The sequence below is a fragment of the Heterodontus francisci genome, unplaced genomic scaffold (assembly GCF_036365525.1).
Source record: "Heterodontus francisci isolate sHetFra1 unplaced genomic scaffold, sHetFra1.hap1 HAP1_SCAFFOLD_377, whole genome shotgun sequence".
In the NCBI taxonomy this organism is placed as follows: domain Eukaryota; kingdom Metazoa; phylum Chordata; class Chondrichthyes; order Heterodontiformes; family Heterodontidae; genus Heterodontus; species Heterodontus francisci.
In genome coordinates, this window is record NW_027142041.1 from 245,394 (window position 1) to 271,559 (window position 26,166).

Genomic DNA, 26,166 nt, shown 5'->3' on the forward strand with positions numbered 1-26,166 from the left:
AGAAGGGCAGCAGTGGCAGGAGATGAAAACCGGCGGCAGAGAGCCCCTTCTACTTAGAGCCTAAGTGTGGTTATCTCTTCCGTGTCTGTTTTGATTGGCCTAGTGGTTTAAATCGAGACGTTATTACAGCTGAAGAGAACAGTTAAGAAATTCACTTTTAGAATATTTAACATCCAAATTAATTAATTAAATTGAATAGAGATGGCTGGGAGGTGATAGGTTGCAGCTGTAGTATTTGGGAGCTGCTGGACGCCGGTGGGATCCATGGTGGCCACATCTACAGCAAGAGTTGGCTGCTCGAGGACCTTTGGCTCAGAGTTAATGAGCTGGAGTCCTGAGCTGCGGACTACTGCAACACATCGGGGGGGGGGGGGGGGGTGGGGGTTGGTGGTGGGGGGGGGGGTGGATGGGGGGAGAGTTACCTGGACACTGTGTTTCAGGAGACAGTCACACCCCTTAGATTAATTACATCAAATTTGGACTGTGGTCAGGCACAGGAGTGTGTGACTGCGAGTGAGGCAGATATGGGGATCCAGAATTTAGCTTTGGAGGAGCCTCAGCCAGTGCCCTTATCCAATAGGTATGAGGTTCTTGCTCCCGGTGTGGACGAGGGCACAGACTGCAGGGAGAATGAGTGAACTGACCACAGCACCATTCAAGTGGGGGGAGAAAAGAGAAATGTAGTAGTAATAGGGGATAGCATAGTTCTCTGTTCTCTGCAGCAAAGACAGGGAGTCCCGAAGGCTGTGTTGCCTACCTGGTGCTAAGGTTAAGGACATCTCTTCTGGGTTGGAGAGGAACTTGGAGTGGGAGGGGAAGGATCCAGTTGTCGCGGTCCATGTAGGTACCAACGACATAGGTAGGACTAATAAAGAGGTTCTGCTGAGGGACAAGAGCATCTCAGGGCTAAATTAAAAAGTAGAACCACAAAGGTAATAATCTCCAGATTGCTACCTGAGCCATGTGCAAATTGGCGTAGGGTAAACAAGATTAGAGAGGTAAACGCATGGCTCAAAGATTGGTGTGGGAGAAATGGGTTCTGATTCATGGGGCACTGGCACCAATACTGGGGAAGGAGAGAGCTGTTCCGTTGGGACGGGCTCCATTTGAACCATGCTGGGACCAGTGTCCTGGCAAATCATATAACTAGGGTTGTAGATAGGAATTTAAACTAATTAGTGGGGGAAGGGTTCAATTAAAGGGAAGTTTAAAAAATCAAAAAGAAACAAGAGAGCAGAGGTGAACGATAATCAAAGTCTGACAGGAAGGGGCAGAAAATATAAGCAGAAGAGTGCAGCAGAAATTAGAACCAGAATGAGTAATAATGGTAAAAAGTCAAAGCTTAAGGCTCTTTATCTGAATGCATGCAGCATTTGTAACAAGATAGATGAGTTGACGGCATAAATAGAAATAAATGAATATGACTTGATAGCTATTACAGAGTCGTGGGTTGCAAGATGACCAAGACTGGGAACTCATTATTCAAGGGTATTCGATGTTCCGGCAAAAAGGAAGAGGAGGTGGGGTAGCTTTGTTAATAAAGGAAGGTATTAGTGTGGTGGTGAGTAATGATATAGGTGCAAAAGATCATGATGTGGAATCAGTTTGGGTGGAAATAAGGAACAGTAAGGGGAAGAAGTCACGGGTGGGAGTCGTCTATAGGCCCCCGAAGAGTTGCCTCACTGTAGGACAAAGTATAAATTGGGCAATAATGGAGACATGTAAGAAGGGTGCTACAATTGTCATGGGTGATTTTAATCTGCATATTGACTGGATAAATCAGATTGGCAGAGGTAACATGGAAGACGAATTTGTAGAGTGCATCAGGAATTGTTACTTGGAGCAATACGTTGCAGAACCTACCTGGGAACAGGCTATTTTAGATCTAGTAATGTGTAATGAGGTAGGATTAATAAGAGACATCATAGTTAAGGATCCTCTAGGGGGTAGCGATCACAACATGGTGGAATTTCAAATTCAGTTTGAGGGCAAGTAACTCGGGTCTCAAACCAGTGTCCTCAACTTAAACAAGGGCAATTACAATGGTATGAAGAGGGGAAGGTCAGTGGATTAGCAGTGGCAGACATTTAAGCAGATATTTCATAACGCTCAGCAAAACTTTATCCCGGTCAAAAAGAAGGACTCGATGAGAAGGATGAACCACCCGTGGTTAACAAAGACAGTCAAGGAGAGAATCCAATCAAAAACTAAGGCATACGAAGCAGCGTAAACTAGTGGTAGGCCAGAGAATTGGGAATTTTTTAGGAACTTGCAGCAGATGACTAAAAAGCTAATAAAGGAGAAAATTGATTATGAATGTAAATTGGCAAGAAATATAAAAACATACAGCAAGAACTTTTATGGGTATGTAAAAAGAGAGTAGCTAAAGTGAGCATGGGAACCTTGGAGGATGCGACTGGAGAGGTAATAACAGGGAAATGGCAGACAATTTAAACCAATATTTTGCATCAGTCTTCACGGTGGAAGACACGATAAACATTCCACAGATATCAGATAAGAAAAGAGCTAATGGGAGGAAAGATCTTGTAACAGCCTCTATTATTTGACAAACTAATGGGACTAAAGTTTAGTTTAGTTTAGTTATACAGCACTGAACCAGGCCCTTCGGCCCACCGAGTCTGTGCTGACCATCAAGCACCCATTTATACTAATCCTACACTAATTCCATATTCCTACCACATCCCCACCTGTCCCTATATTTCCCTACCACCTACCTATACTAGGGGTAATTTATAATGGTCAAATTACCTATCAACCTGCAAGTCTTTTGGCGGTGGGAGGAAACCGAAGCACCCAGAGGAAACCCACGCAGACACAGGGAGAACTTGCAAACTCCACACAGGCAGTACCCAGAATTGAACCCAGGTCGCTGGAGCTGTGAGGCTGCGGTGCTAACCACTGCGCCACTGTGCCGCCCCACAGGCAGACAAGTCGCCAGGACCTGATGGCCTATATACAAGGGTTTTAAAGGAAGTGGCTGCAGAGACAGTGGAGGCATTGGTCGAACTATTCCAGAACTCACTGGATTCTGGGAGGGTCCCAGCAGATTGGAAAACCGCTAGTGTGACACTCCAGTTCAAGAAGGGAGGGAGACAAAAAGCAGGAAACTATAAGCTAGTCAGCCTAACATCAGTCACTGGGAAAATGCTAGAGTCCATTATTAAGGAAGAAATAGCAGGACATTTAGAAAAGCTTAACGCAATCAAACAGAGTCAACATGGTTTTGTGAAAGGGAAATCATGTTCGACAAATTTGCTAGAGTTCTTTGAGGATATAACAAGCAGAGTTGATAAAGGGGAACCACTAGATGTGAGTATTTGGATTCCTAGAAGGCATTCAATATTCCCTTGCCTTGTTAGTCCTCCTAAAATGCATTACCTCACACTTCTCAGGATTAAATTCCATTTGCCACTGCCCCACCCATCTTACCAGCCCATCTATATCATCCTGTAATCTAAGGCTTTCCTCCTCACTATTTATGACATCACCAATTTTCGTGTCATCTGCGAACTTACTGATCATACCTCCTATATTCACCTCTAAATCATTAATGTACACCACAAACAGCAAGGGTCCCAGCACCGATCCCTGTGGTACACCACTGGTCACAGGCTTCTACTCGCAGAAACAACCCTCGACCATCACCCTCTGCCTCCTGCCACTAAGCCAATTTTGGATCCAATTTGCCAAATTCCTCTGGATCCCATGGGCTCTTACCTTCTTAACCAATCTCCCATGCGGGACCTTATCAAAAGCATGGATTAAGGATTAGTTAACACACAGAAGACAGAGAGTTGGGATTAATAGTTCCTTTTCAGGTTGGAAAGCTAGTGGAGTGCCAGAAGGATCAGTCCTAGGGCCTCAATTATTTACTATCTATATTAATGACTTGGAGGAGGGGGCAGAGTGTAATATATCCAAATTTGCTGCCGATACAAAAATAGGTGGGAGGGCATGTTGTGATGAGGACATAGGAAATCTGCAAGGGGATATAGATAGGTTGAGTGAGTGGGCAAAAACTTGAGAGATGGAGTTTAGTGCAGGAAAGTGTGAGGTCATGCACTTTGGTAGGAAGAATCAAAAGGTGGACCGTTACTTAAATGGAGAGAGACTCCAAAAAAGTGCAGCACAGAGGGATCTGTATGTTCTTGTGCATGAAACACAAAAAGTTAGCATGCAGGTGCAACAAGTAATTAAGAAGATAAATGGAATTTTGGCCTTTATTGCTAGGGGGTTGGATTTTAAAAGTAGGGAAGTCTTGTTACAACTGTACAGGGTGTTGGTACAGGCTGCACCTGGAGTACAAAGAACAAAGAACAGTACAGCACAGGAACAGGCCATTCGGCCCTCCAAGCCTGCGCCGATCTTGATGCCTGCCTAAACTAAAACCTTCTGCACTTCTGGGGTCCGTATCCCTCTATTCCCATCCTATTCATGTATTTGTCAAGATGCCTCTTCAACATCTCTATGGTACCTGCTTCCACCACCTCCCCCGGCAACAAGTTCCAGGCACTCACCACCCTCTGTGAAAAGAACTTGCCTCGCACATCCCCTCTAAACTTTGCCTCACTCACCTTAAACCTACGTCCCCTAGAAACTGACTCTTCCACCCTGGGAAAAAGCTTCTGACTATCCACTCTGTCCATGCTGCTTATAACTTTGTAAACCTCTATCATGTCGCCCCTCCACCTCCGTCGTTCCAGTGAACTGTACTGTGTACAGCTTTGGTCCCCGTATTTAAGAAAGAATATACTGGCATTGGAGGCAGTTCAAAAGAGATTCACTAGGCTGATTCCTGGGAATGAAGGGGTTGACTTATCAAGAATGGCTAAACAGGTTAGGCCTTTATTCATTAGCATTTAGAAGAATGAGGGGTGATCTTATTGAAACATACAAGGTTCCGAGGGGGCTTGACAGGGTAAATTTTGAAAAGATGTTTCCACTAGTGGGGGAATCTCGAACTAGGGGACATAGTTACAGAATAAGAGGACATTCATTTAAAACTGAGATGAGAAGGGATTTCTTCTCTCAGAGGGTTGTGAATGTCTGTAATTCTCGACCCCAGAGAGTTGTGCAGGCTTGATCACTGAAAGTATTTAAAGAGGAGATAGATAGATTTTTGAAATATTGGGGAGTTGAGGGCTATGAGGAGCTGGCACAAAAGTGGAGTTGAGGTCTGGGGCAGATCAGCCATGATCTTATCAAAAGGCAGGGCAGGCTTAAGGGGCCGAATGGCCTACTCCTGTTCCTATTTCTTATGTTCTTATACTTTCAAGTCAGGATGGTGTGTGACTTGGAGGGGAACTTGCAGGTGGTGGTGTTGCTTCCATGTGTCTGCTGCCCTTATTCTTCTAGGTGGTAGACAGCATGGGTTTGGAAGGTGCTGTCGAAGGAGCCTTGGCAGGTTGTTGCAGTGTATCTTGTAGATGGTACACACTGTGGCCACTGTGCGCCAGTAATGAAGGGAATGAATGTTGAAGGTGATGGATGGGGTGCTGGTCAGGTTGGCTTTGTCCTGGATGGTGCCAAGCTTCTTGTTGGAGCTGTACTCATCCAAGCAGGTGGAGAGTATTCCATCACACTCCTGACTTGTGCCTTGTAGATGGTGGACAGGCTTTGGGCATCAGGAGGTGAGTTACTCACTGCAAGATTCCCAGCCTCTGACCTGCTCTTGTAGCCACAGTATTAATGTGGCTGGTCCAGTTAAGTTTCTGGTCAATGGTGACTCCTGGGATGTTGATGGTGGGGGATTCAGCAATGGTAATGCCACTAAATGCCAAGGGGAGATGGTTAGGTTCTCTTTTGTTGGAGATGGTAATTGCCCAGCACTTATATGGCGCAAATGTTACTTGACACTTATCATCGCATCCAGGTCTTGATGCATGCGGGCATGGACTGCTTCAGTACCTGAAGAGTTGCGAGCGGTGCTAAACACTGTGCAATCATCGGCGAACATCCCCACTTCTGTCTTTACATTGCAGGCAGGGTCATTGATGAAGTAGCTGAAGATGGCCAGGCCTAGAACACGACCGTGAGGAAGTCCTGCAGCGATGTCCTGGGGCTTAGACGAATGGCCTCCAACAATCACATCCATCTTCCTTTCTAAGAGGTATGACACCAACCAGTTTTTCCCCTGAATGCCATTGATGTCAATTTTGCGAAGGTTCCTTGGCAGTGCACTTTGTCAAATGCTGCCTCGATATCAAGGGCAGTCATTCTCACTTCCCATCTTAAATTCAGCTCTTTTGTTCATTTTTAGACCTAGGCTGTAATGAGGTTTGGAGCTGAGTGATCCTGGCAGAACTCAAACTGAGCATCAGTGAGTAGATTTTGCTGTGTAAGTACTGCTTGACAGCAGTATCAATGATACCTTCCATCACTTTACTAATGATTAAGAGTAGACCGATGGGGTGGTAATTCACCGCATTGAATCTGTCCTGCTCTTTTGTGGACAGGACATACCCGGGCAATTTTCCACATTGTCGGGTAGATGCCAGTGTTGTAGCTGTACTGGAACAGCTTGGTTAGGGGCGTGGCAAGTTCTGAAGCACAAGACTTCAGTACTACAGCCGGGATATTGTCAGGGTCCAGAGCCTTTGCTGTATCCAGTGCCTTCAGCCGAATCGAATTGGCTGAAGACTGGCATCTGCGATGCTGGAGACCTCAGCAACAGGCTGAGATGGAACCATAGAACCATAGAAAAATTATGGCACAGAGGGAGGCCATTCAGCCCATCGTGTCTGTGCCAGCCGAAAAAACTACCCGCCCAATCTAATCCCACCTTCCAACACTTGGTCCATAGCCTTGCAGGTTACAGCACTTCAGGTGCACGTCCAGGTACCTTTTAAAAGAATTGAGGGTTTCTGCCTCCACCACCCCTCTTGGCAGTGAATTCCAGACACCCACTACCATCTGAATGAAAGGTCTTTCCTTATGTCCCCTCTAATCCTTCTACCAATCATCTTACATCTGTGCCCCCTGGTAATTGACCTCTCCGCTAGGGGAAACAGGTCCTTCCTGTCTACTCTAGCTAGGCCCCTCAATTAATGCACCCCTTAGCCTCCTCTGTTCTAAGGAAAACAACCCTAGCCGATCCAATCCTTCCTCATAGCTGCAACTTTCAAGCCCGGGCAACATTCTTGTAAATCTCCTCTGTACTCTCTCCAGAGCAATTATGTCCTTCCTATAATGCGGTGACCAGAACTGTACGCAATACTCCAGCTGTGGCCTAACCAGGGTTTTATACAGTTCCAGCATTACATCCTTGCTTTTGTACTCTATACCTCGGCTAATAAAGGAAAGTATTCCATATGCCTTCTTCACCACTCTATCCACCCATCCTGCCACCTTCAGGTGCCTGTGGACATGCATTCCAAGGTCTCTCACTTCTTCTACCCCTCTCAATATCCTCCCGTTTATTGTGTATTCTCTCGCTTTGTTTGCCCTCCCCAAATGCATTACCTCACACATTTCTGGATTGAATTCCATTGGCCACTTTCCTGCCCACTCAACCAAACCATTGATATCATTCTGGAGTCGACAGCTATCCTCTTCACTATCAACTACACGGCCAATTTTTGTGTCATCAGCATATTTCCCAATCATGCCTCCCACATTTAAGTCCAATTCGTTAATATATATCACAATCAGCAAGGGACGCAACACTGAGCCCGGTGGAACACCACTAAAACTGCTTTCCATTCGCAAAAACATCCATTGACTACTACCCTTTGTTTCCTGTCACTGAGCCAATTTTGGATCCAACCTACCACATTCCCCTGTATCCCATGGACTTTCATTTTACTGACCAGTCTGCCATGTGGGACCTTGTCAAATGCCTTACCAAAATCCACGTAGACCTCATCCACTGCACTATCCTCATCAATCAAAGAACAAGAACAAAGAATAGTACAGCACTGGAACAGGCCATTCGGCCCTCCAAGCCTGCACCGATCATGATGCCTGTCTAAACTAAAACCTTCTGCACTTCTGGGGTCCGTATCCCTCTATTCCCATCCTATTCATGTATTTGTCAAGATGCCTCTTAAGCGTCGCTATCGTGCCTGCTTTCACCACCTCCCCCGGCAGCAAGTTCCAGGCACTCACCGCTCTCTGTGTAAAAAACTTGCCTCGCACATCCCCTCTAAACTTTGCACCTTGCACCTGAAATCTATGTCCCCTAGTAACTGACTCGTCCACCCTGGGAAAAAGCTTCTGACTATCCACTCTGTTCATGCCACTCATAACTTTGTAAACCTCTATCAGGTCGCCCCTCCACCTCCGTCGTTCCAGGGAAAACAATCCGGGTTTATCCAACCTCTCCTCATAGCTAATACCCTCCAGACCAGGCAACATCCTGGTAAACCTCTTTTGTACCCTCTCCAAAGCCTCCACGTCCTTCTGGTAGTGTGGCGACCAGAATTGTATGCAATATTCCAAGTGTGGCCTAACTGAGGTTCTGTACAGCTGCAGCATGACTTGCCAATTTTTATACTCTATGCCCCGACCGATGAAGGCAAGCATGCCGTATGCCTTCTTGACTACCTTATCCACCTGCGTTGCCACTTTCAGTGATCTGTGGACCTGTACGCCCAGATCTCTCTGCCTGTCAATACTCCTAAGAGTTCTGCCATTTACTGTATACCTCCCACCTGCATTAGACCTTCCAAAATGCATTACCTCACATTTGTCCGGATTAAACTCCATCTGCCATTTCTCCGCCCAAGTCTCCAACCGATCTATATCCTGCTGTATCCTCTGACAATCCTCATCACTATCCGCAACTCCACCAACCTTTGTGTCGTCCGCAAACTTACTAATCAGACCAGCTACATTTTCCTCCAAATCATTTATATATACTACAAAGAGCAAAGGTCCCAGCACTGATCCCTGCGGAACATCAGTATTCACAGCACTCCATTCAGAAAAGCACCCTTCCACTGCTACCCTCTGTCTTCTATGACCGAGCCAGTTCTGTATCCATCTTGCCAGCTCACCTCTGATCCCGTGTGACTTCACCTTTTGTATCAGTCTGCCATGAGGGACCTTGTCAAAGGCTTTACTGAAGTCCATGTAGACAACACCCACTGCCCTTCCTTCATCAATCATCTTCGTCACTTCCTCAAAAAACTCGATCAAGTTAGTGAGACATGACCTCCCCTTCACAAAACCATGCTGCCTCTCACTAATAAGTCCATTTGTTTCCAAATGGGAGTAAGTCCTGTCTTGAAGAATCCACTCCAATAATTTCCCTACCACTGACGTAAGACTCACCGGCCTATAATTTCCTGGATTATCCTTGCCACCCTTCTTAAACAAAGGAACAACATTGGATATACTCCAGTCCTCTGGGACCTCGCCTGTAGCCAATGAGGATACAAAGATTTCTGTCAAGGCCCCAGCAATTTCCTCCCTTGCCTCCCTCAGTATTCTGGGGTAGATCCCATCAGCCCTGGGGACTTAGCTACCTTAATGTTTTTCAAGACACCCAACACCTCCTCCTCATCATCCACCAAGTCCTTCTCTTGGGTGAATACTGATGCAAAGTACTCATTTAGTACCTCGTCCATTTCCCCTGACTCCACGCATAGATTCCCTCCTCTGTCCTTGAGTGGGCCAACCCTTTCCCTGGCTACCCTCTTGCTCTTTATATATGTATAAAAAGCCTTGGGATTCTCCATAATACTATTTGCCAATGACTTTTCATGACCCCTTTTGGCCCTCCTGACTCCTTGCTTAAGTTCCTTCCTACTTTCTTTATATTCCTCAAGGGCTTTGTCCGTTCCCGGCCTTCTAACCCTTACGAATGCTTCCTTTTTCTTTTTGACTAGGCTCACCATATCCCTCGTTATCCAAGGTTCCCGAAACTTGCCAAACTTATCCTTCATCCTCACAGGAACATGCTGGTCCTGGATTCTAGTCAACTGACGTTTGAAATCCTCCTTGTTACTTCCTCAAAAAACTCAATCAGGTTCGTAAGACATGACTTTCCCTTAACAAATCTATGCTGGCTATCCCTGATTAATCCGTGCCTTTCCAAGTGGTAGTTTATCCTGTCCCTTAGAATTGATTCTAATAATTTACCCACCACTGAGGTCAGACTGACTGGCCTATAGTTATTTGGCCTACCCTCGCACCCTTTTTAAACAATGGTACAACGTTCGCAGACCTCCAATCGTGTGGTACCTCGCCTGTATCTATTGAGGATTTGAAGATGATCCTCAGAGCATCTGTTATTTTCTCCATGGCTTCCTTTAACAACCTGGGATGCAATCCATTCGGCCCTGCTGATTTATCCACTTTCAAGGATGTCAGAACCTCTGGTACTTCCTCTCTCATTATACTTATCGTATCTTGGCCATGTGAGCAGCATGGAAGATGGCAGGATCCCCAAAGACACATTGTACAGCGAGCTCGCCACTGGTATCAGACCCACCGGCCGTCCATGTCTCCGCTTTAAAGACGTCTGCAAACGCGCCATGAAATCCTGTGACATTGATCACAAGTCGTGGGAGTCAGTTGCCAGCGTTCGCCAGAGCTGGCGGGCAGCCATAAAGACAGGGCTAAAATGTGGCAAGTCGAAGAGACTTAGTAGTTGGCAGGAAAAAAGACAGAGGCGCAAGGGGAGAGCCAACTGTGCAACAGCCCCGACAAACAAATTTCTCTGCAGCACCTGTGGAAGAGCCTGTCACTCTCGAATTGGCCTTTATAGCCACTCCAGGCGCTGCTTCACAAACCACTGACCACCTCCAGGTGCGTATCCATTGTCTCTCGAGATAAGGAGGCCCAAAAGAATTTCACACTCCCTCCTTCTCTTTAACTACAATGTCTGCATCAACCCTCTCCTTTGTGAAGACAGAGACAAAAAAGATTGGTTGCCTGATTTGATGGTAAGAAAGAGTGAGGGATATGCCATGCCTTGAAGTTACAGCTTGTGATGTTATGCGGTCCTGCCACTGATGGCCTGTAGTGCTTCATGGATGTCCAGTTTTGAGCAGCTAAATTTGTTTGTAATCAATCCCATTTAGCATGGTGGTAGTGCCACACAACAGGTTGGAGGGTGTTCTCTGGATGAAGACAGAACTTTGTCTCCACAAGTAATAAAGACAGAAAGTGCTGGAAATATTCACCAGGTCTGGTAGCATCTGCAGAGCCAGAAACAGACTCAATGTTTCAGGACTGTGACCTTTGATCAGAACTGGCAAAGGTTAGAAATGTGATAGGCTTTGAGCAAGTGAAAAGGGGACAGGGGCAAGAAGAACAAAAGGGAAAGTGCGTGATAGGGCAGAGGGCAGAAGAGATTAAATGACAAAGAGGTCACGGAACAAAGGCAAAGGGAATGCTCATAGTTGTATGAAAAGACAAAGCAGTTGTCCAGAGAGACAACTGTCCAAAAGCAGAAACCTGAAAAACAAGTTTAAGACAGACCCATGGTTAAAAAATAAAAAAAAATTTAAAAAAATGGCAGTCATGCTCTGAAATTGTTGAACTCAGTGTTGAGTCCAGAAGGCTATACAGTGCCTAATTGGAAGATGAGGTGCTGTTCCCGGCCGCCTGCCACAGAATCGTGGCGGAGCAAAATTTCGACCGTCCCGCATGTGACGTTCGCGTTTGCGCCACCACGATTATGTGGCAGGCGGCCGGGATGGCATTGGCGATGCCGTTAATGGCATCACCTGATGTTGAATCAGGTGCTGGCGCCATCTTTAAAAGGCTGCCAGCCCTGTATTTACTCTCCTTGCTTTTGTTATGACCAGGTGCAAAAGGTGTCTTGGGCTCTGTTACTGTCTTCACCTGCTCTTATTGTAACAGGGTTTAATTTTAAATACATTGTGTTTTGACCTTCCCCTTTTTGAATCCTTGTTCACAACTTTCCAATTATAAGGCAAAGAAATGAGCACATTCTGTGGTTTAAAGAAGATAGATGAAATTTTATTAAAACTTAAACTCTAATACGGTTCACACCTACGGATTTACGACGCATCCACGCTAGCATGCACACGTGATACACAGATGCAAATAGGGACAGAAAAGAGCAGAAGTAAAGATAAGTAGAACAGTCTGAGGCAATATCTTGTTACTGTTTCTCGAGCTCGCTGTAGTCCTTGATTGAAGATATGGTCTTGCTTTTCATTGGGGCCCAGTAGTCGCCTTAAACCTTGTTCACGCAGGAGACTGTTCTCTCTTTGAGCTTACGTGTCTTCACAAGATTCAGTTCCGTGGGAAAGAGATGGAGGCAGGCAGACAGGAGAGAATATGTTCTCAGTCCATGAGCACATGGCATTTTTTTCAAAATCCTTTGCTGGAAGTTCAAATTCTCTGCAACAGCCAGTTAGTCATGTGACTAAAACTGGTCTGACCACTTCTGTGTATTGGGGAAGCAACTGCTGGATCCCCATTGTTTCAATGCCATCTGTTACTACGCAAAAATGTCTTTCCAGTCAGGGGCTTGCACTTTTAAGTTTTAATGTTCATGTGGCAAAATAATGGGTGCCTCAGTTTTGGTACGTGGGGGGTTTGCCTGACACCTTGTGTAGCAGTTTAGTGCAGCAACGCTTTGTTGATTTGCCAGAATTTTGCATCATTCATACCATGCCAGATGTAAGAGCAAGGGTGGCCCCACAGTTCAGTGATTCTCCTGCAGGCAGAAAGGGAAAGGTGGCAGGTCCTCTTCCCAAGCGATGGCAAGAACTGGTCCTCTTGCCTGACCAAGAAAGCCTGGACGGAGCACGCAGAGGAGGTTAGAATTAGAATTAGAACATTACAGCGCAGTACAGGCCCTTCGGCCCTCGATGTTGCGCCGATCATCTGACCTACACTATTCCATTTTCATCCATATGTCTATCAAATGACCACTTAAATGCCCTTAAAGTTGGCGAGTCTACTACTGTTGCAGGCAGGGCGTTCCACGCCCCTACTACTCTCTGCGTAAAGAAACTACCTCTAACATCTGTCCTATATCTATCACCCCTCAACTTAAAGCTATGTCCCCTCGTGTTTGCCATCATCATCCGAGGAAAAAGACTCTCACTATCCACCCTATCTAACCCTCTGATTATCTTGTATATCTCTATTAAGTCACCTCTCCTCCTCCTTCTCTCTAACGAAAACAACCCCAAGTCCCTCAGCCTTTCCTCGTAAGACCTTCCCTCCATACCAGGCAACATCCTAGTAAATCTCCTCTGCACCCTTTCCAAAGCTTCCACATCCTTCCTATAATGCGGTTAGTAGCTGTGGGGTCACCCGTTGTAACTGGGCCCAGTGTAGGAAGTGGGTCAATGACCTCCTACGTTCAGCCAAGGTAAGTTGCGCAGTTCCACATAGCTTGCTGTGCTCTGCTTGCCCACAAGTGTAAAGGCACACGTTTGACACAACCACTCCAATGATAGGAAGGTCATAACGTAATGATAGCAGCTGTATGACTGCCTAAGTGAGACCAGTCTCCCTCACTTCTATCTTAGCCCAGTTTAGACCCATGACAGATAGAGTCAATATAAGTGAAATGACATCCCCAGGTGCAGAAGAGGGGCCCATGTTAGCACTGACGTGATGTAGAGACGTTTGGAACTTAATTGTAACTGCATCCTTGATCTTTCAGGAGAAGAGGGCCCACAACAGCAGGGAGGTGTTCAGGACCAGTGGCAGGGTGCCCGACCTGAGGTGTCTGTCTCAGGCCAAAGAGGTGGTGCTCAAGTTAGCCAGGAGCCAAGGAGGGCGTGCCATATTGGACACTGAGCTCGGGATCCCAGTTGAAGAGAGTAATTATTGACAATCACGGAATGAATCAAAATTACATTTTATAGAGACATGGCCAAGCCATCTCAAGCGCCGCTGGCTCGGTAGGGTGTATATGCTGGGGATGTTGGCCACCTCGAGGACTTCTGTGTTGGAGATACGGTCCTGCCACCTGATGCCAAGGATTCTCTGGAGGCAGCGAAGATGGAATGAATTGAGACGTCGCTCTTGGCTGACATACGTTGTCCAGGCCTCGCTGCTGTCGAGCAAGGTACTGAGGACACAGGCTTGATACACTCGGACTTTTGTGTTCCGTGTCAGTGCGCCATTTTCCCACACTCTCTTGGCCAGTCTGGACATAGCAGTGGAAGCCTTTCCCACGCGCTTGTTGATTTCTGCATCGAGAGACAGGTTACTGGTGATATTTGAGCCCAGGTAGGTGAACTCTTGAACCACTTCCAGAGCGTGGTCGCCGATATTGAAGGATGGAGCATTTCTGATGTCCTGTCCCATGATGTTCGTTTTCTTGAGGCTGATGGTTAGGCCAAATTCATTGCAGGCAGCCACAATCCTGTCGATGAGTCTCTGCAGACACTCTTCAGTGTGAGATGTTAATGCAGCATCGTCAGCAAACAGGAGTTCCCTGATGAGGACTTTCCGTACTTTGGTCTTCGCTCTTAGATGGGCAAGGTTGAACAACCTGCCATCTGATCTTGTGTGGAGGAAAATTCCTTCTTCTGAAGACTTGAACGCATGTGAGAGCAGCAGGGAGAAGATGATCCCAAACAGTGTAGGTGCGAGAACACAGCCCTGTTTCACACCACTCAGGATAGGAAAGGGGTCTGATGAGGCGCCGCTATGCTGAATTGTGCCTTTCATATTGTCATGGAATGAGGTGATGATACTTAGTAGCTTTGTTGGACATGCGATCTTTGCTAGTAGTCTGAAGAGACCACGTCTGCTGACGAGGTCAAAGGCTTTGGTGATCACTGGAGATCAATGAAAGCAACGTAGAGGGGCATCTGTTGTTCGCGGCATTTCTCCTGTAGCTGGCGAGGGGAGAACAGCATGTCAATGGTGGATCTCTCTGCTCGAAAGCCACACTGTGCCTCAGGGTAGACACGCTCAGCCAGCTTCTGGAGCCTGTTTAAAGTGACTCGAGCGAAGACTTTCCCCACTATACCTGAGCAGGGAGATTCCACGGTAGTTGTTGCAGTCATCGCAGTCACTTTTGATCTTATAGAGGATGATGATATTGGCATTGCGCATGTCCTGTGGTACTGCTCCCTCATCCCAGCACAGGCAAAGCAGTTTGTAGAGTGCTGAAAGTATAGCAGGCTTGGCACTCTTGATTATTTCAGGGGTAATGCCATCCTTCCCAGGGGCTTTTCCGCTGGCTAGAGAATCAATGGCATCACTGAGTTCCGATTTTGTTGGCTGTACGTCCAGCTCATCCATGACTGGCAGAGACTGGGCTGCATTGAGGGCGGTCTCAGTGACAACATTTTCCCTGGAGTACAGTTCTAGGTAGTGCTCCACCCAGCGGTCCATTTGCTTGCGTTGGTCAGTGATTGTGTCCCCTGATTTAGACTTGAGGGGGGCGATCTGCCTGATGGTTGGCCCAAAAGCTCTCTTAATGCCATCATACATTCCTCTGATGTTTCCGGGGTTGGAGGCCAGCTGAATATGACTGCATAGGTGTTGTCAGTAGTCATTTGCGCAGCGCCTGGCTGTTCTTTGTGCAGTGCTTCTGGCTGCTTTAAGTACTACGGATGTGAACTCGCTGGGGGCATTCTTGTAGTTCAACAGTGCAATGCGCTTAGCGGCGATGACAGGTTCCAGCTCTTCAAAGTGAGATTGAAACCAGTCTGCATTCTGCTTCACACATTTGCCATAGGTGGTCATTGCTGAGTCATAGATGGCGCCTCTGATGTGGGCCCACATGGTCTCTGCATCCCCTGTGGGAGTGTTTTGAAGGGCTTTTTCGAGTTAATTTAGAAACTTACGTAACAGCTGTGGATAAGAAATTCTGCTAGTGTTGATGCGCGGGCGGCCCTTCTGCTTGGAGTGGTGCAGCTTCTTTGGCTTGAGTCTAATCTTGCTGCACACCAGGGAGTGGTCGGTGTCACATTCCGCACTGTGGAAGCTGCGTGTGATTTGAACGCTGTTTAAAGAGGCTTGCCTTGTGACGATGAGGTCCAGCTGGTGCCAACGAAGTGATCTTGGGTGTCTCCAAGAAACCTGGTGACAGGGTTTAGTATGAAAGAACGACCACTGACATCATTAACATGCCAATATGCATGATGTTTAATTGCATGAATAATGTCACATGGGTAATAGCTGAGTTTGTTGCTGCCATTCATGCTGGAGAGACAGATATTATGGAAGCAGAGGACTTGAGACTACGTGCACGATGGTGAGTTTTGTTAGCAAACATATTTATTGAAATGCATGCATTGTGGAAATGCGCAATTATCAGTCTCTGCCTTGCCTCCCTTGCGCACTGCTCACTGTTCTCTGATTTCCCATGCATGCTTGTCCTTGTGTGCCCTCTGTATCTTAGTCAGAAGATGTCTCAAGCTCCCGTACTACTTCATCTTGCAAGGCCTCCCCCCCTGACCTCCCCTCTCTGACCTCCAAAACCCATTGGTTGCAAATCATCATTCAGCAGTGCGCAGAGGTGTATGATGGCCTCTCTGGACATCCACAGTCTTCTCTGGCATTGGCGCTCAAACATCTGCCACCTGTCTGCCCAATTTGCTAGCTTATCAATGTCATGTTGTAGTGGGTTCAGATCATCTTCACTGTTTGCCACACCTCCTAGTTTGGTGTTACCAGCAAATTTTGAAATTCTACTCTGTATTCCAAGATCCAACTCATTTATATATCGCAAAAAAAAAAAGCAGTCCCAGCACTGACCCTTGGAGAACACCACTGTCCACCATCCTCCAGTCTGAAAAACTATCATTTACCATACTCGCTGTTTTCTGTCCTTGAGCCAATTTTTTAATCCAATTGAACACTGAACTTCTTATTCCATGAGCCTCAGTTTTGTTCACCAGCCTGTTATGTGGTACTTTATCAAATGTTTTCTTAAAAGCCATATAGACAACATCCGCTGATGTTAAATTAACTGGTCTGTGGTTGCTAGGACTGTCCTTACACCCTTTCTTGAATAAGGGCGTCACATTTGCCTCTCTCCAATCCACTGGCATCTCCCCCATATCCAGGGAAGATTGCAAGATTATGGCAAACCTTCCTCTATCTCCACCCCCACTTCCTTTAGCACGCGGGGATGCAAGCCATTCAGGTGACCTATTTACCCTCGGCAAAGTCAGCTTTTACAGTACCTCCCCGCTCTCAATTTTTACCCTATTCATTGCCTCTATTCTCTCTGCTTCTACTGATATTTTGTCTTAGTAAACCTCTTCCTTAGTAAACACTGATACAAAGAACTCATTCAGAATATTGGCCTTTCCCTGCACCTCGAAGCGTATATTACCCTCTTTGTCCCTAATAGGTCCCACTCTATCTCTTACTATCTGCTTACTACTTACATAGAAACATAGAAAATAGGAGCAGGAGTAGGCCAATCGGCCCTTCGAGCCTGCTCCGCCATTCATTATGATTTGGCTGATCATCCAACTCAGTTACCTGTTCCCGCTTTCCCCCCATATCCTTTGATCCCTTTCACCCCAAGAGCTATATCTAACTCCTTCTTGAAAACATACAATGTTTTGGCCTCAACTGCTTTCTGTGATAGCGAAATCCACAGACTCACCACTCTCTGGGTGAAGAAATATCTCCTCATCTCAGTCCTGAAAGGTTTACTCCGTATCCTTAGACTATGACCCCTGGTCCTGGACTCCCCCACTATCGGGAACATCCTTCCTGCATCCACCCTGTCAAGTCCTGTTCGAATTTTATAGGTTTCTATGAGATCCCCCCTCACTCTTCTGAACTCCAGCGAATATAATCCTAACCGACTCAATCTCTCCTCATACGTCAGTCCCACCATCCCAGGAATCAGTCTGGTAAACCTTCGCTGCACTCCCTCTATAGCAAGAACATCCTTCCTCAGATAGGAGACCAAAACACCCAGGTCTCGTTTCATGTTCCCCTCTCTTAGTTTATAGCTGTTCAGATAATAATCTGCCTTCCTGTTTTTGCTACCAAAGTGGATAACCTCACATTTATCCACACTATACTGCATCTGCCATGCATTTGCCCACTCACTCAACTTGTCCAAATCACCCTGAAGCCTCTCTGCATCCTCCTCACAACTCACCCTCCCACCCAGTTTTGTGTCATCTGCAAATTTGGAGATATTACATTTAGTTCCCTCATCTAAATCATTAATATATATTGTGAATAGCTGGGATCCTAGCACCGATCCCTGCGGTACCCCACTAGTCACTGCCTGCCATTCGGAAAAAGACCCATTTATTCCTCTTCTTTGTTTCCTGTCTGCCAACCAATTTTCTATCCATTGCAATACACTACCCCCAATCCCATGCGCTTTAATTTTACACACTAATCTCTTATGTTGGACTTTGTCGAAAGCCTTCTGAAAGTCCAAATAAACCACATCCACAGGCTCCCCCTCATCAACTCTACTGTTACATCCTCGAAGAATTCTCGTAGATTTGTCAAGCATGATTTCCCTTTCATAAATCCATGCTGACTCTGTCCGATTCTACCACTGTTCTCCAAGGGCTCTGCTGTAAAATCTTTGATAATGGACTCAAGAATTTTCCCCACTACCGTCGTCAGGCTGACTGGTCTATAATTCCCTGCTTTCTCTCGACCTCCCTTTTTAAATAGTGGGGTTACATTAGCTACCCTCCAATCTGTAGGAACTGTTCCAGAGTCTATAGAAGCTTGGAAGATGACCACCAATGCATCCACTATTTCTAGGGCCACTTCCTTAAGTACTCTGCGATGCATACCATCAGGCCCTGGGAATTTATCGGCCTTCAAACCCATCAATTTCCCCAACACCATTTCACTACTAATACTGATTTCCTTCAGTTCCTCTCTCTCACTAAACCCTGTGTTCCCCAACATTTCTGGTATGTTATTTGTGTCCTCCTTTGTGAAGACAGAACCAAAGTATGCATTTAGTTGATCAGCCATTTCTTTGTTCCCCATAATAAATTCTCCTGTTTCTGACTGTAAGGGACCTACATTTGTCTTTACCAATCTTTTTCTCTTCACATGCCTATAGAAACTTTTACAGTCAGTTTTTATGTTCCCCGCAAGCTTGCTCTCGTACTCTATTTTCCCCTTCTTAATCAAGCCCTTGGTCCTCATGCTGGTAGACGATTTCTGGGTTCTCTTTTATGTTGACTGCCATTCTATTCTCATATTCTCTCTTTGCCAGTCTAATTTTTCTCTTCACCTCCCTCAACTTGTTGTATATGGCCTAGTCCTCACTTGAAGAATTCACCTGACCTGTATCATACACCTTTTTTTTGTTTCATCATAATCACTATTGCCTTCATCATCCAAGGAGCCCTGTTTTTGGTTCTCCAACCTTTCGCTCTGGTTTGAATGTACCTAACCTGTACCTGAAGCATCTCTTCCTTAAAGATAACCCATTGTTCCGATACAACTCTTCTTGTCAGTCTTTGGTTCCATTTTACCCTGGCAGGATCCCTTCTCATTGTGTTGAAATTAGCACTCTTCCAATCTACCTTACTCTGTTCCTTGCTTTTCTGCGTTACTAGTCTAAACCTTATGATACAATGATCACTCTGATCCAAGTGCTCCCCGACAGACACTTGGTCCACTTGGCTCACTTCATTCCCAGCATCAGATCCAGAAATGCCTCCTTTCTAGTTGGGCTGAGAACATACTGATCAAGGAAGTTCTCCTGAACATATTTCAGAATTTCCACCCCCTCCTTACCCTTTACTCTAACATTATCCCAATCAATATTTGGGTAATTAAAGTCCCCCAATATCACCACTCTATAGTTCTTGCACATCTCTACGATTTCTTTGCAGATTTTCTCCTCTGTCTCTCTCCATCACTACTTGGAGGTCTATGGAATACCACCAGTAGTGTGACCATACCTGTTTTGCTTCTAAACTCTAACCAAATGGATTCTGTCCTTGCTCCTCTCAAGGACATCCTCCCTTTCCAACACAATATCTTCCCTCATCAGTATTGCCACCCCATCTCCCTTTATTCCTTCTCTATCTTTTCTGAACACGTTATATCCTTTTAGATTAAGCGCCCGGTCCTCACCATTTTTAAGCCATGTTTCCGTTATTGCCACTACATCATATTCCCACACTGCTATTTGTCCTTGCAGCTCACCAACCTTATTCACCACACTTTGTGTGCTTGCATACATGCATTATAATCCTGTCTTTGCATTCCTCGTCGTCCTTCTTAGTCCGCTCCTATTTAATATGGAACCACTCTTTTCACTAGTCTGTCCAACACTTTCACATTCTGCACCTTATTCCTTGCCCATGTTTGACCTGATGCCATGAGACCTCATGGGGTCCAAAATCAATGCTGAGGTTCCCAGGGCCACCAGGATAGGGCGTACCTAGGGATGATGGTGGCGGAGTTTGGGAAATTGGCTGAACGGTATGCTTCTGTGAGTATGATTGTGCCGGTATGGACACGAATGGCCTCCTTCTGTGCTGTAATGACTCTATGATATCAGGTTGTTGTTAGATTAGTTTGTGGGACAGCTCTCCCACTGCTGACCCCAGTCCTCAGATGTTAGTAAGGAGGACGTCACAGGTCAACTGGGCTGGCTGTGTCGTCACTGTGTCCTGATTCAATGTCTAGGTCAAAGCTGGGTGAGCTGTCCAGTTTCATTTTTCTTATTCTATGTAGCGGTTTGAACAATTGAGTGACTTGCTTGGCCACTTCAGAGAGCAGTTAAGTGTGACCCACATTGATAAATAAACCTTTGCAAGTGAGACGTATACCTGTATAAAAACACTCTGGGGAAGAAATTAAACATTATTTTGTCTGATATTGGAACGAAAAAAGTGAAGGGCAGATGGACAAATTTGAGATGGTGTGCTCCCATGCCTAATCTCCCCTGAAAATGCGCCAATTGTCAAATTGAAAACCAGTGACATTTGTATGTGTTGGGTGCTCACCTGAGCATGTGTTTGGTGCCCAACATTTGCAAATTGGGGTCCCAATGCTGCATTTGGGACCCCGATTGAAATTGGTGTACTGGCGAGCTATCACAAAGAAAGGTGCTGCCTCTCTTCATATTTAGCATTAAAATAAGCAAAGAAAGTGCCAATAAGCACAAGAAACAGACTCAGGGAACTGTGAAGGAAAGTTATAAATGTGAGGGAAACACAGCAAGTATATTAAAAATACTCAAAACACTCAGGAGGATCTCATTCCAATTCCCTGCTCATACCTGCTTTCAGCATCAAAGACTCCCTCTGGTAATAGGTATAGTGCTTCCTTCCTTCTGACCTCAATTACCTGTAATCAAGATTAACAGGAAGGCAATCAATAATAGAGCAACTGACAGGGGAGATCGAATCATGAGTTTCACTAATAGAGAGGGATCGAAACAGAGCGAGGGACAGAGATAGATCACTCTCTCTGGACACCCCCCTGTCTATTGCCCAGATAATCGTACCTGTTGGATATTCTGGCAGAAGGCAGGCAGGGTGGTAAGTTGGCTGATGAGGTTCAGGTAGGCAGAGGAGAGGGCATGAATCGCACAGCGTGTCCACACAGGCAGACTGTCCTCATTGGTCAAAGAAAGTTCCTATTAAATAAAGAGATTTTACTGTCCCTTGCAGTCCTACACTGAAGAGAGAAGATAAGGTCAGTGATTGACTTTAAACCCAATGTGTGACAAAGCAGGGGGATGAGATGTTCATGCATAAGATGGATAAGATACAGGGGTAAGGGTGGGTGCAAAGTCTGGGGTTTATGAATAAACAGTGTTTGAAGCAAAAATGAGACTTAATAAAAGACAATGGATAAATAAAGAGGGAATAATATGGAATGTAACTATAACAGCTTAAGAAATAGGAGCAGGAAGAGGCCATTTGGCCCTTTCAGCTTGCTCCTCCATTCAAGAATATCTATCTCAACACCACCTTCCTGCACTATCCCCATATCCCTAATTCCTTTAGTACCCAAAAATCTATCGACCTCTGTCCTGAATATATAAGAACATAATTATGGGGGAAAAAGCAAAATTAGGAAGGGTAAGAGTGACTTTGAAAGGAGACTGGCAGTGAATAGAAAGCAGAGTAAAAAAGGATTTTTATGAACATTAAAAAGGTCACAGGATAGTCAAACAGCCAGCCAAGAAATGAATGGACTTTGAAGGTGAGGCCAACTTCAAAATATGAAAATTAAATTCTGACACCTCTGCCCATTGTCTGCTGGCATCCATGACCAGCGGCCCCCAACACATCCCCTCCCCGCCCCATGCCCTTCACCCCCAGCCTGGTGCACTTGGCCCTCCACTGTCTGCTGCCTCCCACAATGTAGCCCTTGCATTCCTGACATACTTTGAGAAAATCACAGAGTCCTTGTTATTACTTAAATGGACCAGCCTCATATTATCTGCTGAGCTTAACCATGCATGGTTGCTCCATATAGCTGGATTTGCACCACTTTTAGTCTGGCCTAAAAATTATCAGTGCTTCTTTTCCATACTTTTGATGCAATGAATGAAGTGAAGCGCCCCTCATCTAATTGGTCAGAAACTGAGCTAAATGCTCACCTTTTTTCATTTAGAAGCTAAAGGAAGCTCCATGCGCTATGGACATCTTCAAGTGTACCAGGGTTTATGGCCTATTCGTGTTTTGCAGATTTGTAGTATATTTTTGATACAGACTTCACTGAAAAATTTCTGTTGGTATTTAACACCTTTTTTCAATTCATTTGGAGGAGGAGAATTTATTTTTCTTTGACTGCTGCCCACTTGCTGTATTTCATGGTTCAACAGGTACATATTTAGATGGCAATGCAAGTGAACTGACAGTCACTGCAGCCAGATTGCCTGCACCCACTATGATGTAACCAACTATGTATGTGCACTGACAATGTCTGAAAGGAACTGACTGTTCGCAGGCTCTAGGTCAGCATGGAGCCAGCTCCAGATATGTGCCACCCACTGAAAGGACATCTGCCACCTACACCAAAGGGCAGCACTGCCAGTTTTATACGCTGCATGAGAGAACTGCAGACTTTGAACTGTTTGCTATTGAGTGAATGAGGCCATTGATAAATGCAGTGGGATGGAGGACGGGCAGAGTCCAATTGAATCCTGAGTTATGGAGAAAAGTCAGAGCAGTAGCCATCAACCACCATGTAAGCAGAGCACCTGCAGAGAAGCATCAAAATGCTTTTAGTGGGAGGCCACGTGAGGGTGACTTCCTTAGAATTGCACAGTGGTAGGTATGATAAATTGAACGGAGATATCCAAGATGAGGATTCAGCAAGTGTTAAAGAGAAGAACACATACCTGGAGGGCTAATACCACCCGAATAAGATCTACAACCACCTCCTCATTGGCCAGCTCCACGCTGATGAGAGCAAGCATGGCATATAGTGCATCGTAGTGGATGTGAGAATTATTCTCCTGTTTACAGCTCATATAGATGTATCTGTACAATGTCTGTGAGTGCTGCAAAAAAGATGTCAACTTTCATCAAAATGGACAGTTATTCACCACACAGTGTAGAATTTCCACTGAGATTCTTCTGATCTCCCCTGCTGATCATCAGAAGATCAATGGAAACCCTCGAAAAGTGGCTAAGCAACCCAGAGATCAGAGGATACCCTGCAACAAATTCTGCTATCTTTTTTTTTATCCTTTCCTGTCATAAAGGAGATAACAGGGAGATACTGAGGAGACACGCTGGGGAGCAGTGGAATGTTAAGTTCCAGAAAACTTGTAGTGGAAAGATGATGCTGGAGCCTGTCTTTACTCAGTTTCACATTTACTGTACAGAGAGAAAAGGATCACATACAAGTAGCTCCTCACCCAAAACCTCCACCAGTTTCAGTAAGTGTCTCCTTATAATTGCTCAAGAAAGACCCCAAATAACACTCTCCACCTGCATATAATTAAACTGTTGATTTAGCAATAGCATGGGATATGGAGGGGACACACTGAGAAACAGTGGGATATGGAGGGGATACACTGAGAAACAGTGGGATATGGAGGGGATACACTGGGGAACAGTGGGGTATGGAAAGGACACACTGGAGATCAGTGGGATATGGAGGGGACACACCGGGGAACAGGAGGATATGGAGGGGACACCCTGGGGAACAGTGGGATATGGAGGGGATACACTGGGGAATAGGGGGATATAGAGGGGACACACTGGAGATCAGTGGGATATGGAGGGGACACACTGGGGAATAGGGGGATATGGAGGGGACACACTGGGGAGCGGTTAGATATGGAGGGGCACACTGGGGATCAGTGGGATATGGAGGGGACACACTGGGGAGCAGTGAGATATGGAGGGGAAACACTGGCAAGCAGTGGGATATGGAAAGGACATACTGGGGAACAGTGAGATATGGAGGGGACACCCTGGGGAACAGTGGGATATGGAGGGGACACACTAGGGAACAGTGGGATATGGAGGGGACACACTGGGGAGCAGTTAGATATGGGGGGCACACTGGGGATCAGTGGGATATGGAGGGGACACACTGGAGAGCAGTGTGATATGGAGGGGACACTGGGGAGCAACAGGATATGGATGGGACACACGGGGGAACAGTGGGATATGGAGGGGACACTGGAGAGCAGTGTGATATGGAGGGTACATACTGGGGAGCAGTAGGATATGGAGGGGAAATACTGGGGAGCAGATGGATATGGAGGGGACACACTGGGGATCAGTAGGATATGGAGGGGACACACTGGGGAGCAGTGAGATATGGAGGGGAAACACTGGCAAGCAGTGGGATATGGAAAGGACATACTGGGGAACAGTGAGATATGGAGGGGACACACTGAGGAGCAGTAGAATATGGAAGGGAGCAGTGCAATATGGAGGGGACACAGTGGGGAGCAATGAGATATGGAGGGGGCACACTAGGGAGCAATGGGATGTGGAGGATACACAGTGGGGAGCAGTGGGATAAGGAGGGGACACACTGGGAGCAGTAGGATAAGGAGGGGACACATTGGGGAGCAGTGGGATAGGAGAGGACACACTGGGAGCAATAGGATATGGAGAGGACACAGTGGAGAGTGGTGGGATATGGAGGGGACACCCTGAGGGGCAGAGGGATATGGAGGGGTCACCCTGGGGAGTAGTGGGATATGGAGGGGACACACTGGGGAGCAGTGGGATATGGAGGGGACACCCTGGGGAGCAGTGGGATATGGAGGGGACACAGTGGCCAAAGCAAATCAGCCCACCTGTCCCCTAGATTTTCATTAAAAGGGTGCAGTTTTCAACACTTCATTAGTGGTTTTCATGCACGTGCCCTGAAGCAAATGCATGAGTCTAATTATTTTGAAACTTTTTTCCTGTTATCTAAAGATAGGCCACAGGCCTGACATTCCAGCAAAAGTGCCAAGATAAGCCAATTAATGACTTCTGTTCCTGACCTTTCCAGAATGTCAGGGGACGGATTACTGTGGAGGCTAACAGCCCCAGGGGACAGGGCTGTTTTAAAGCCCACTCTTCCAGGTAATTGTTTGGTATGCCTGCTCTCTCAGCGTGTGAGCCCGTGGTCCCCCTCCATGACAAGGATGTCGAAACTCTTAGTCCCAATGCTCCCCCAATCGTGCCGTTTCTGATGGGGGAGAAATGTTTGGATGGTGTTTCGCTGGAGATGTATGGGGAAGGCTGGGACTCTGTGCATCCAAGTCTTGGCCTAATCTTGGCCCTTTTGCAGGACCTACATTAGGAACACAATGCATGGGATGTGGAGTTTCAGATCTCCACTCTAGTTCTGAAAGTCAATAAAACTCAGGCAGAAGATAGAGAGGACTCACCTTCTTCATAAAGAGCGTATCCTGCCGTGAGCACTTGTCCACCTTTAGCATCAGGACGGAGATATCTGAAACAATACTGAGGAGGAACAGAAAAAAACATTATCAGCCTGAGAATGCTCAGACACTCTCACACATACACATGAAATGACACAGACACAAACACCCAGATACAGACACAGAGTTACATACAGACACAGCACGCACAAATACAGGTACACTCAGAGAGACATGCACAGACACATGCAGATACATAAATAGAAAGACACAGATTTTTATTTATTCATTCATGGGATGTAGGCATCGCTGGCTAGGCCAGCATTTATTGACCATCCCTAATTGCCCTTGAGGAGATGGTGGTGAGCTGCCTTCTTGAACCGCTGCAGTCCATGTTGGGTAGGTACACCAACAGTGCTGTTAGGAAGGGA

General features: G+C 46.1%; 1 protein-coding gene across 1 annotated transcript in view; it reads right to left on the minus strand.

Moving 5' to 3' along the window:
• The window catches only part of LOC137366359 (protein EFR3 homolog B-like), a 263,372-nt gene that overhangs the window by 74,140 nt on the left and 163,066 nt on the right, over positions 1-26,166 (minus strand). Inside the window, exons 14-17 of the mRNA XM_068028261.1 lie at positions 25,742-25,817; positions 23,237-23,398; positions 21,389-21,520; positions 21,161-21,228 (exon numbers count right to left, since the gene is read on the minus strand). Of these exons, the coding sequence (XP_067884362.1) occupies positions 21,161-21,228; positions 21,389-21,520; positions 23,237-23,398; positions 25,742-25,817 (438 nt within the window). The remainder of the gene's footprint in view (positions 1-21,160; positions 21,229-21,388; positions 21,521-23,236; positions 23,399-25,741; positions 25,818-26,166) is intronic.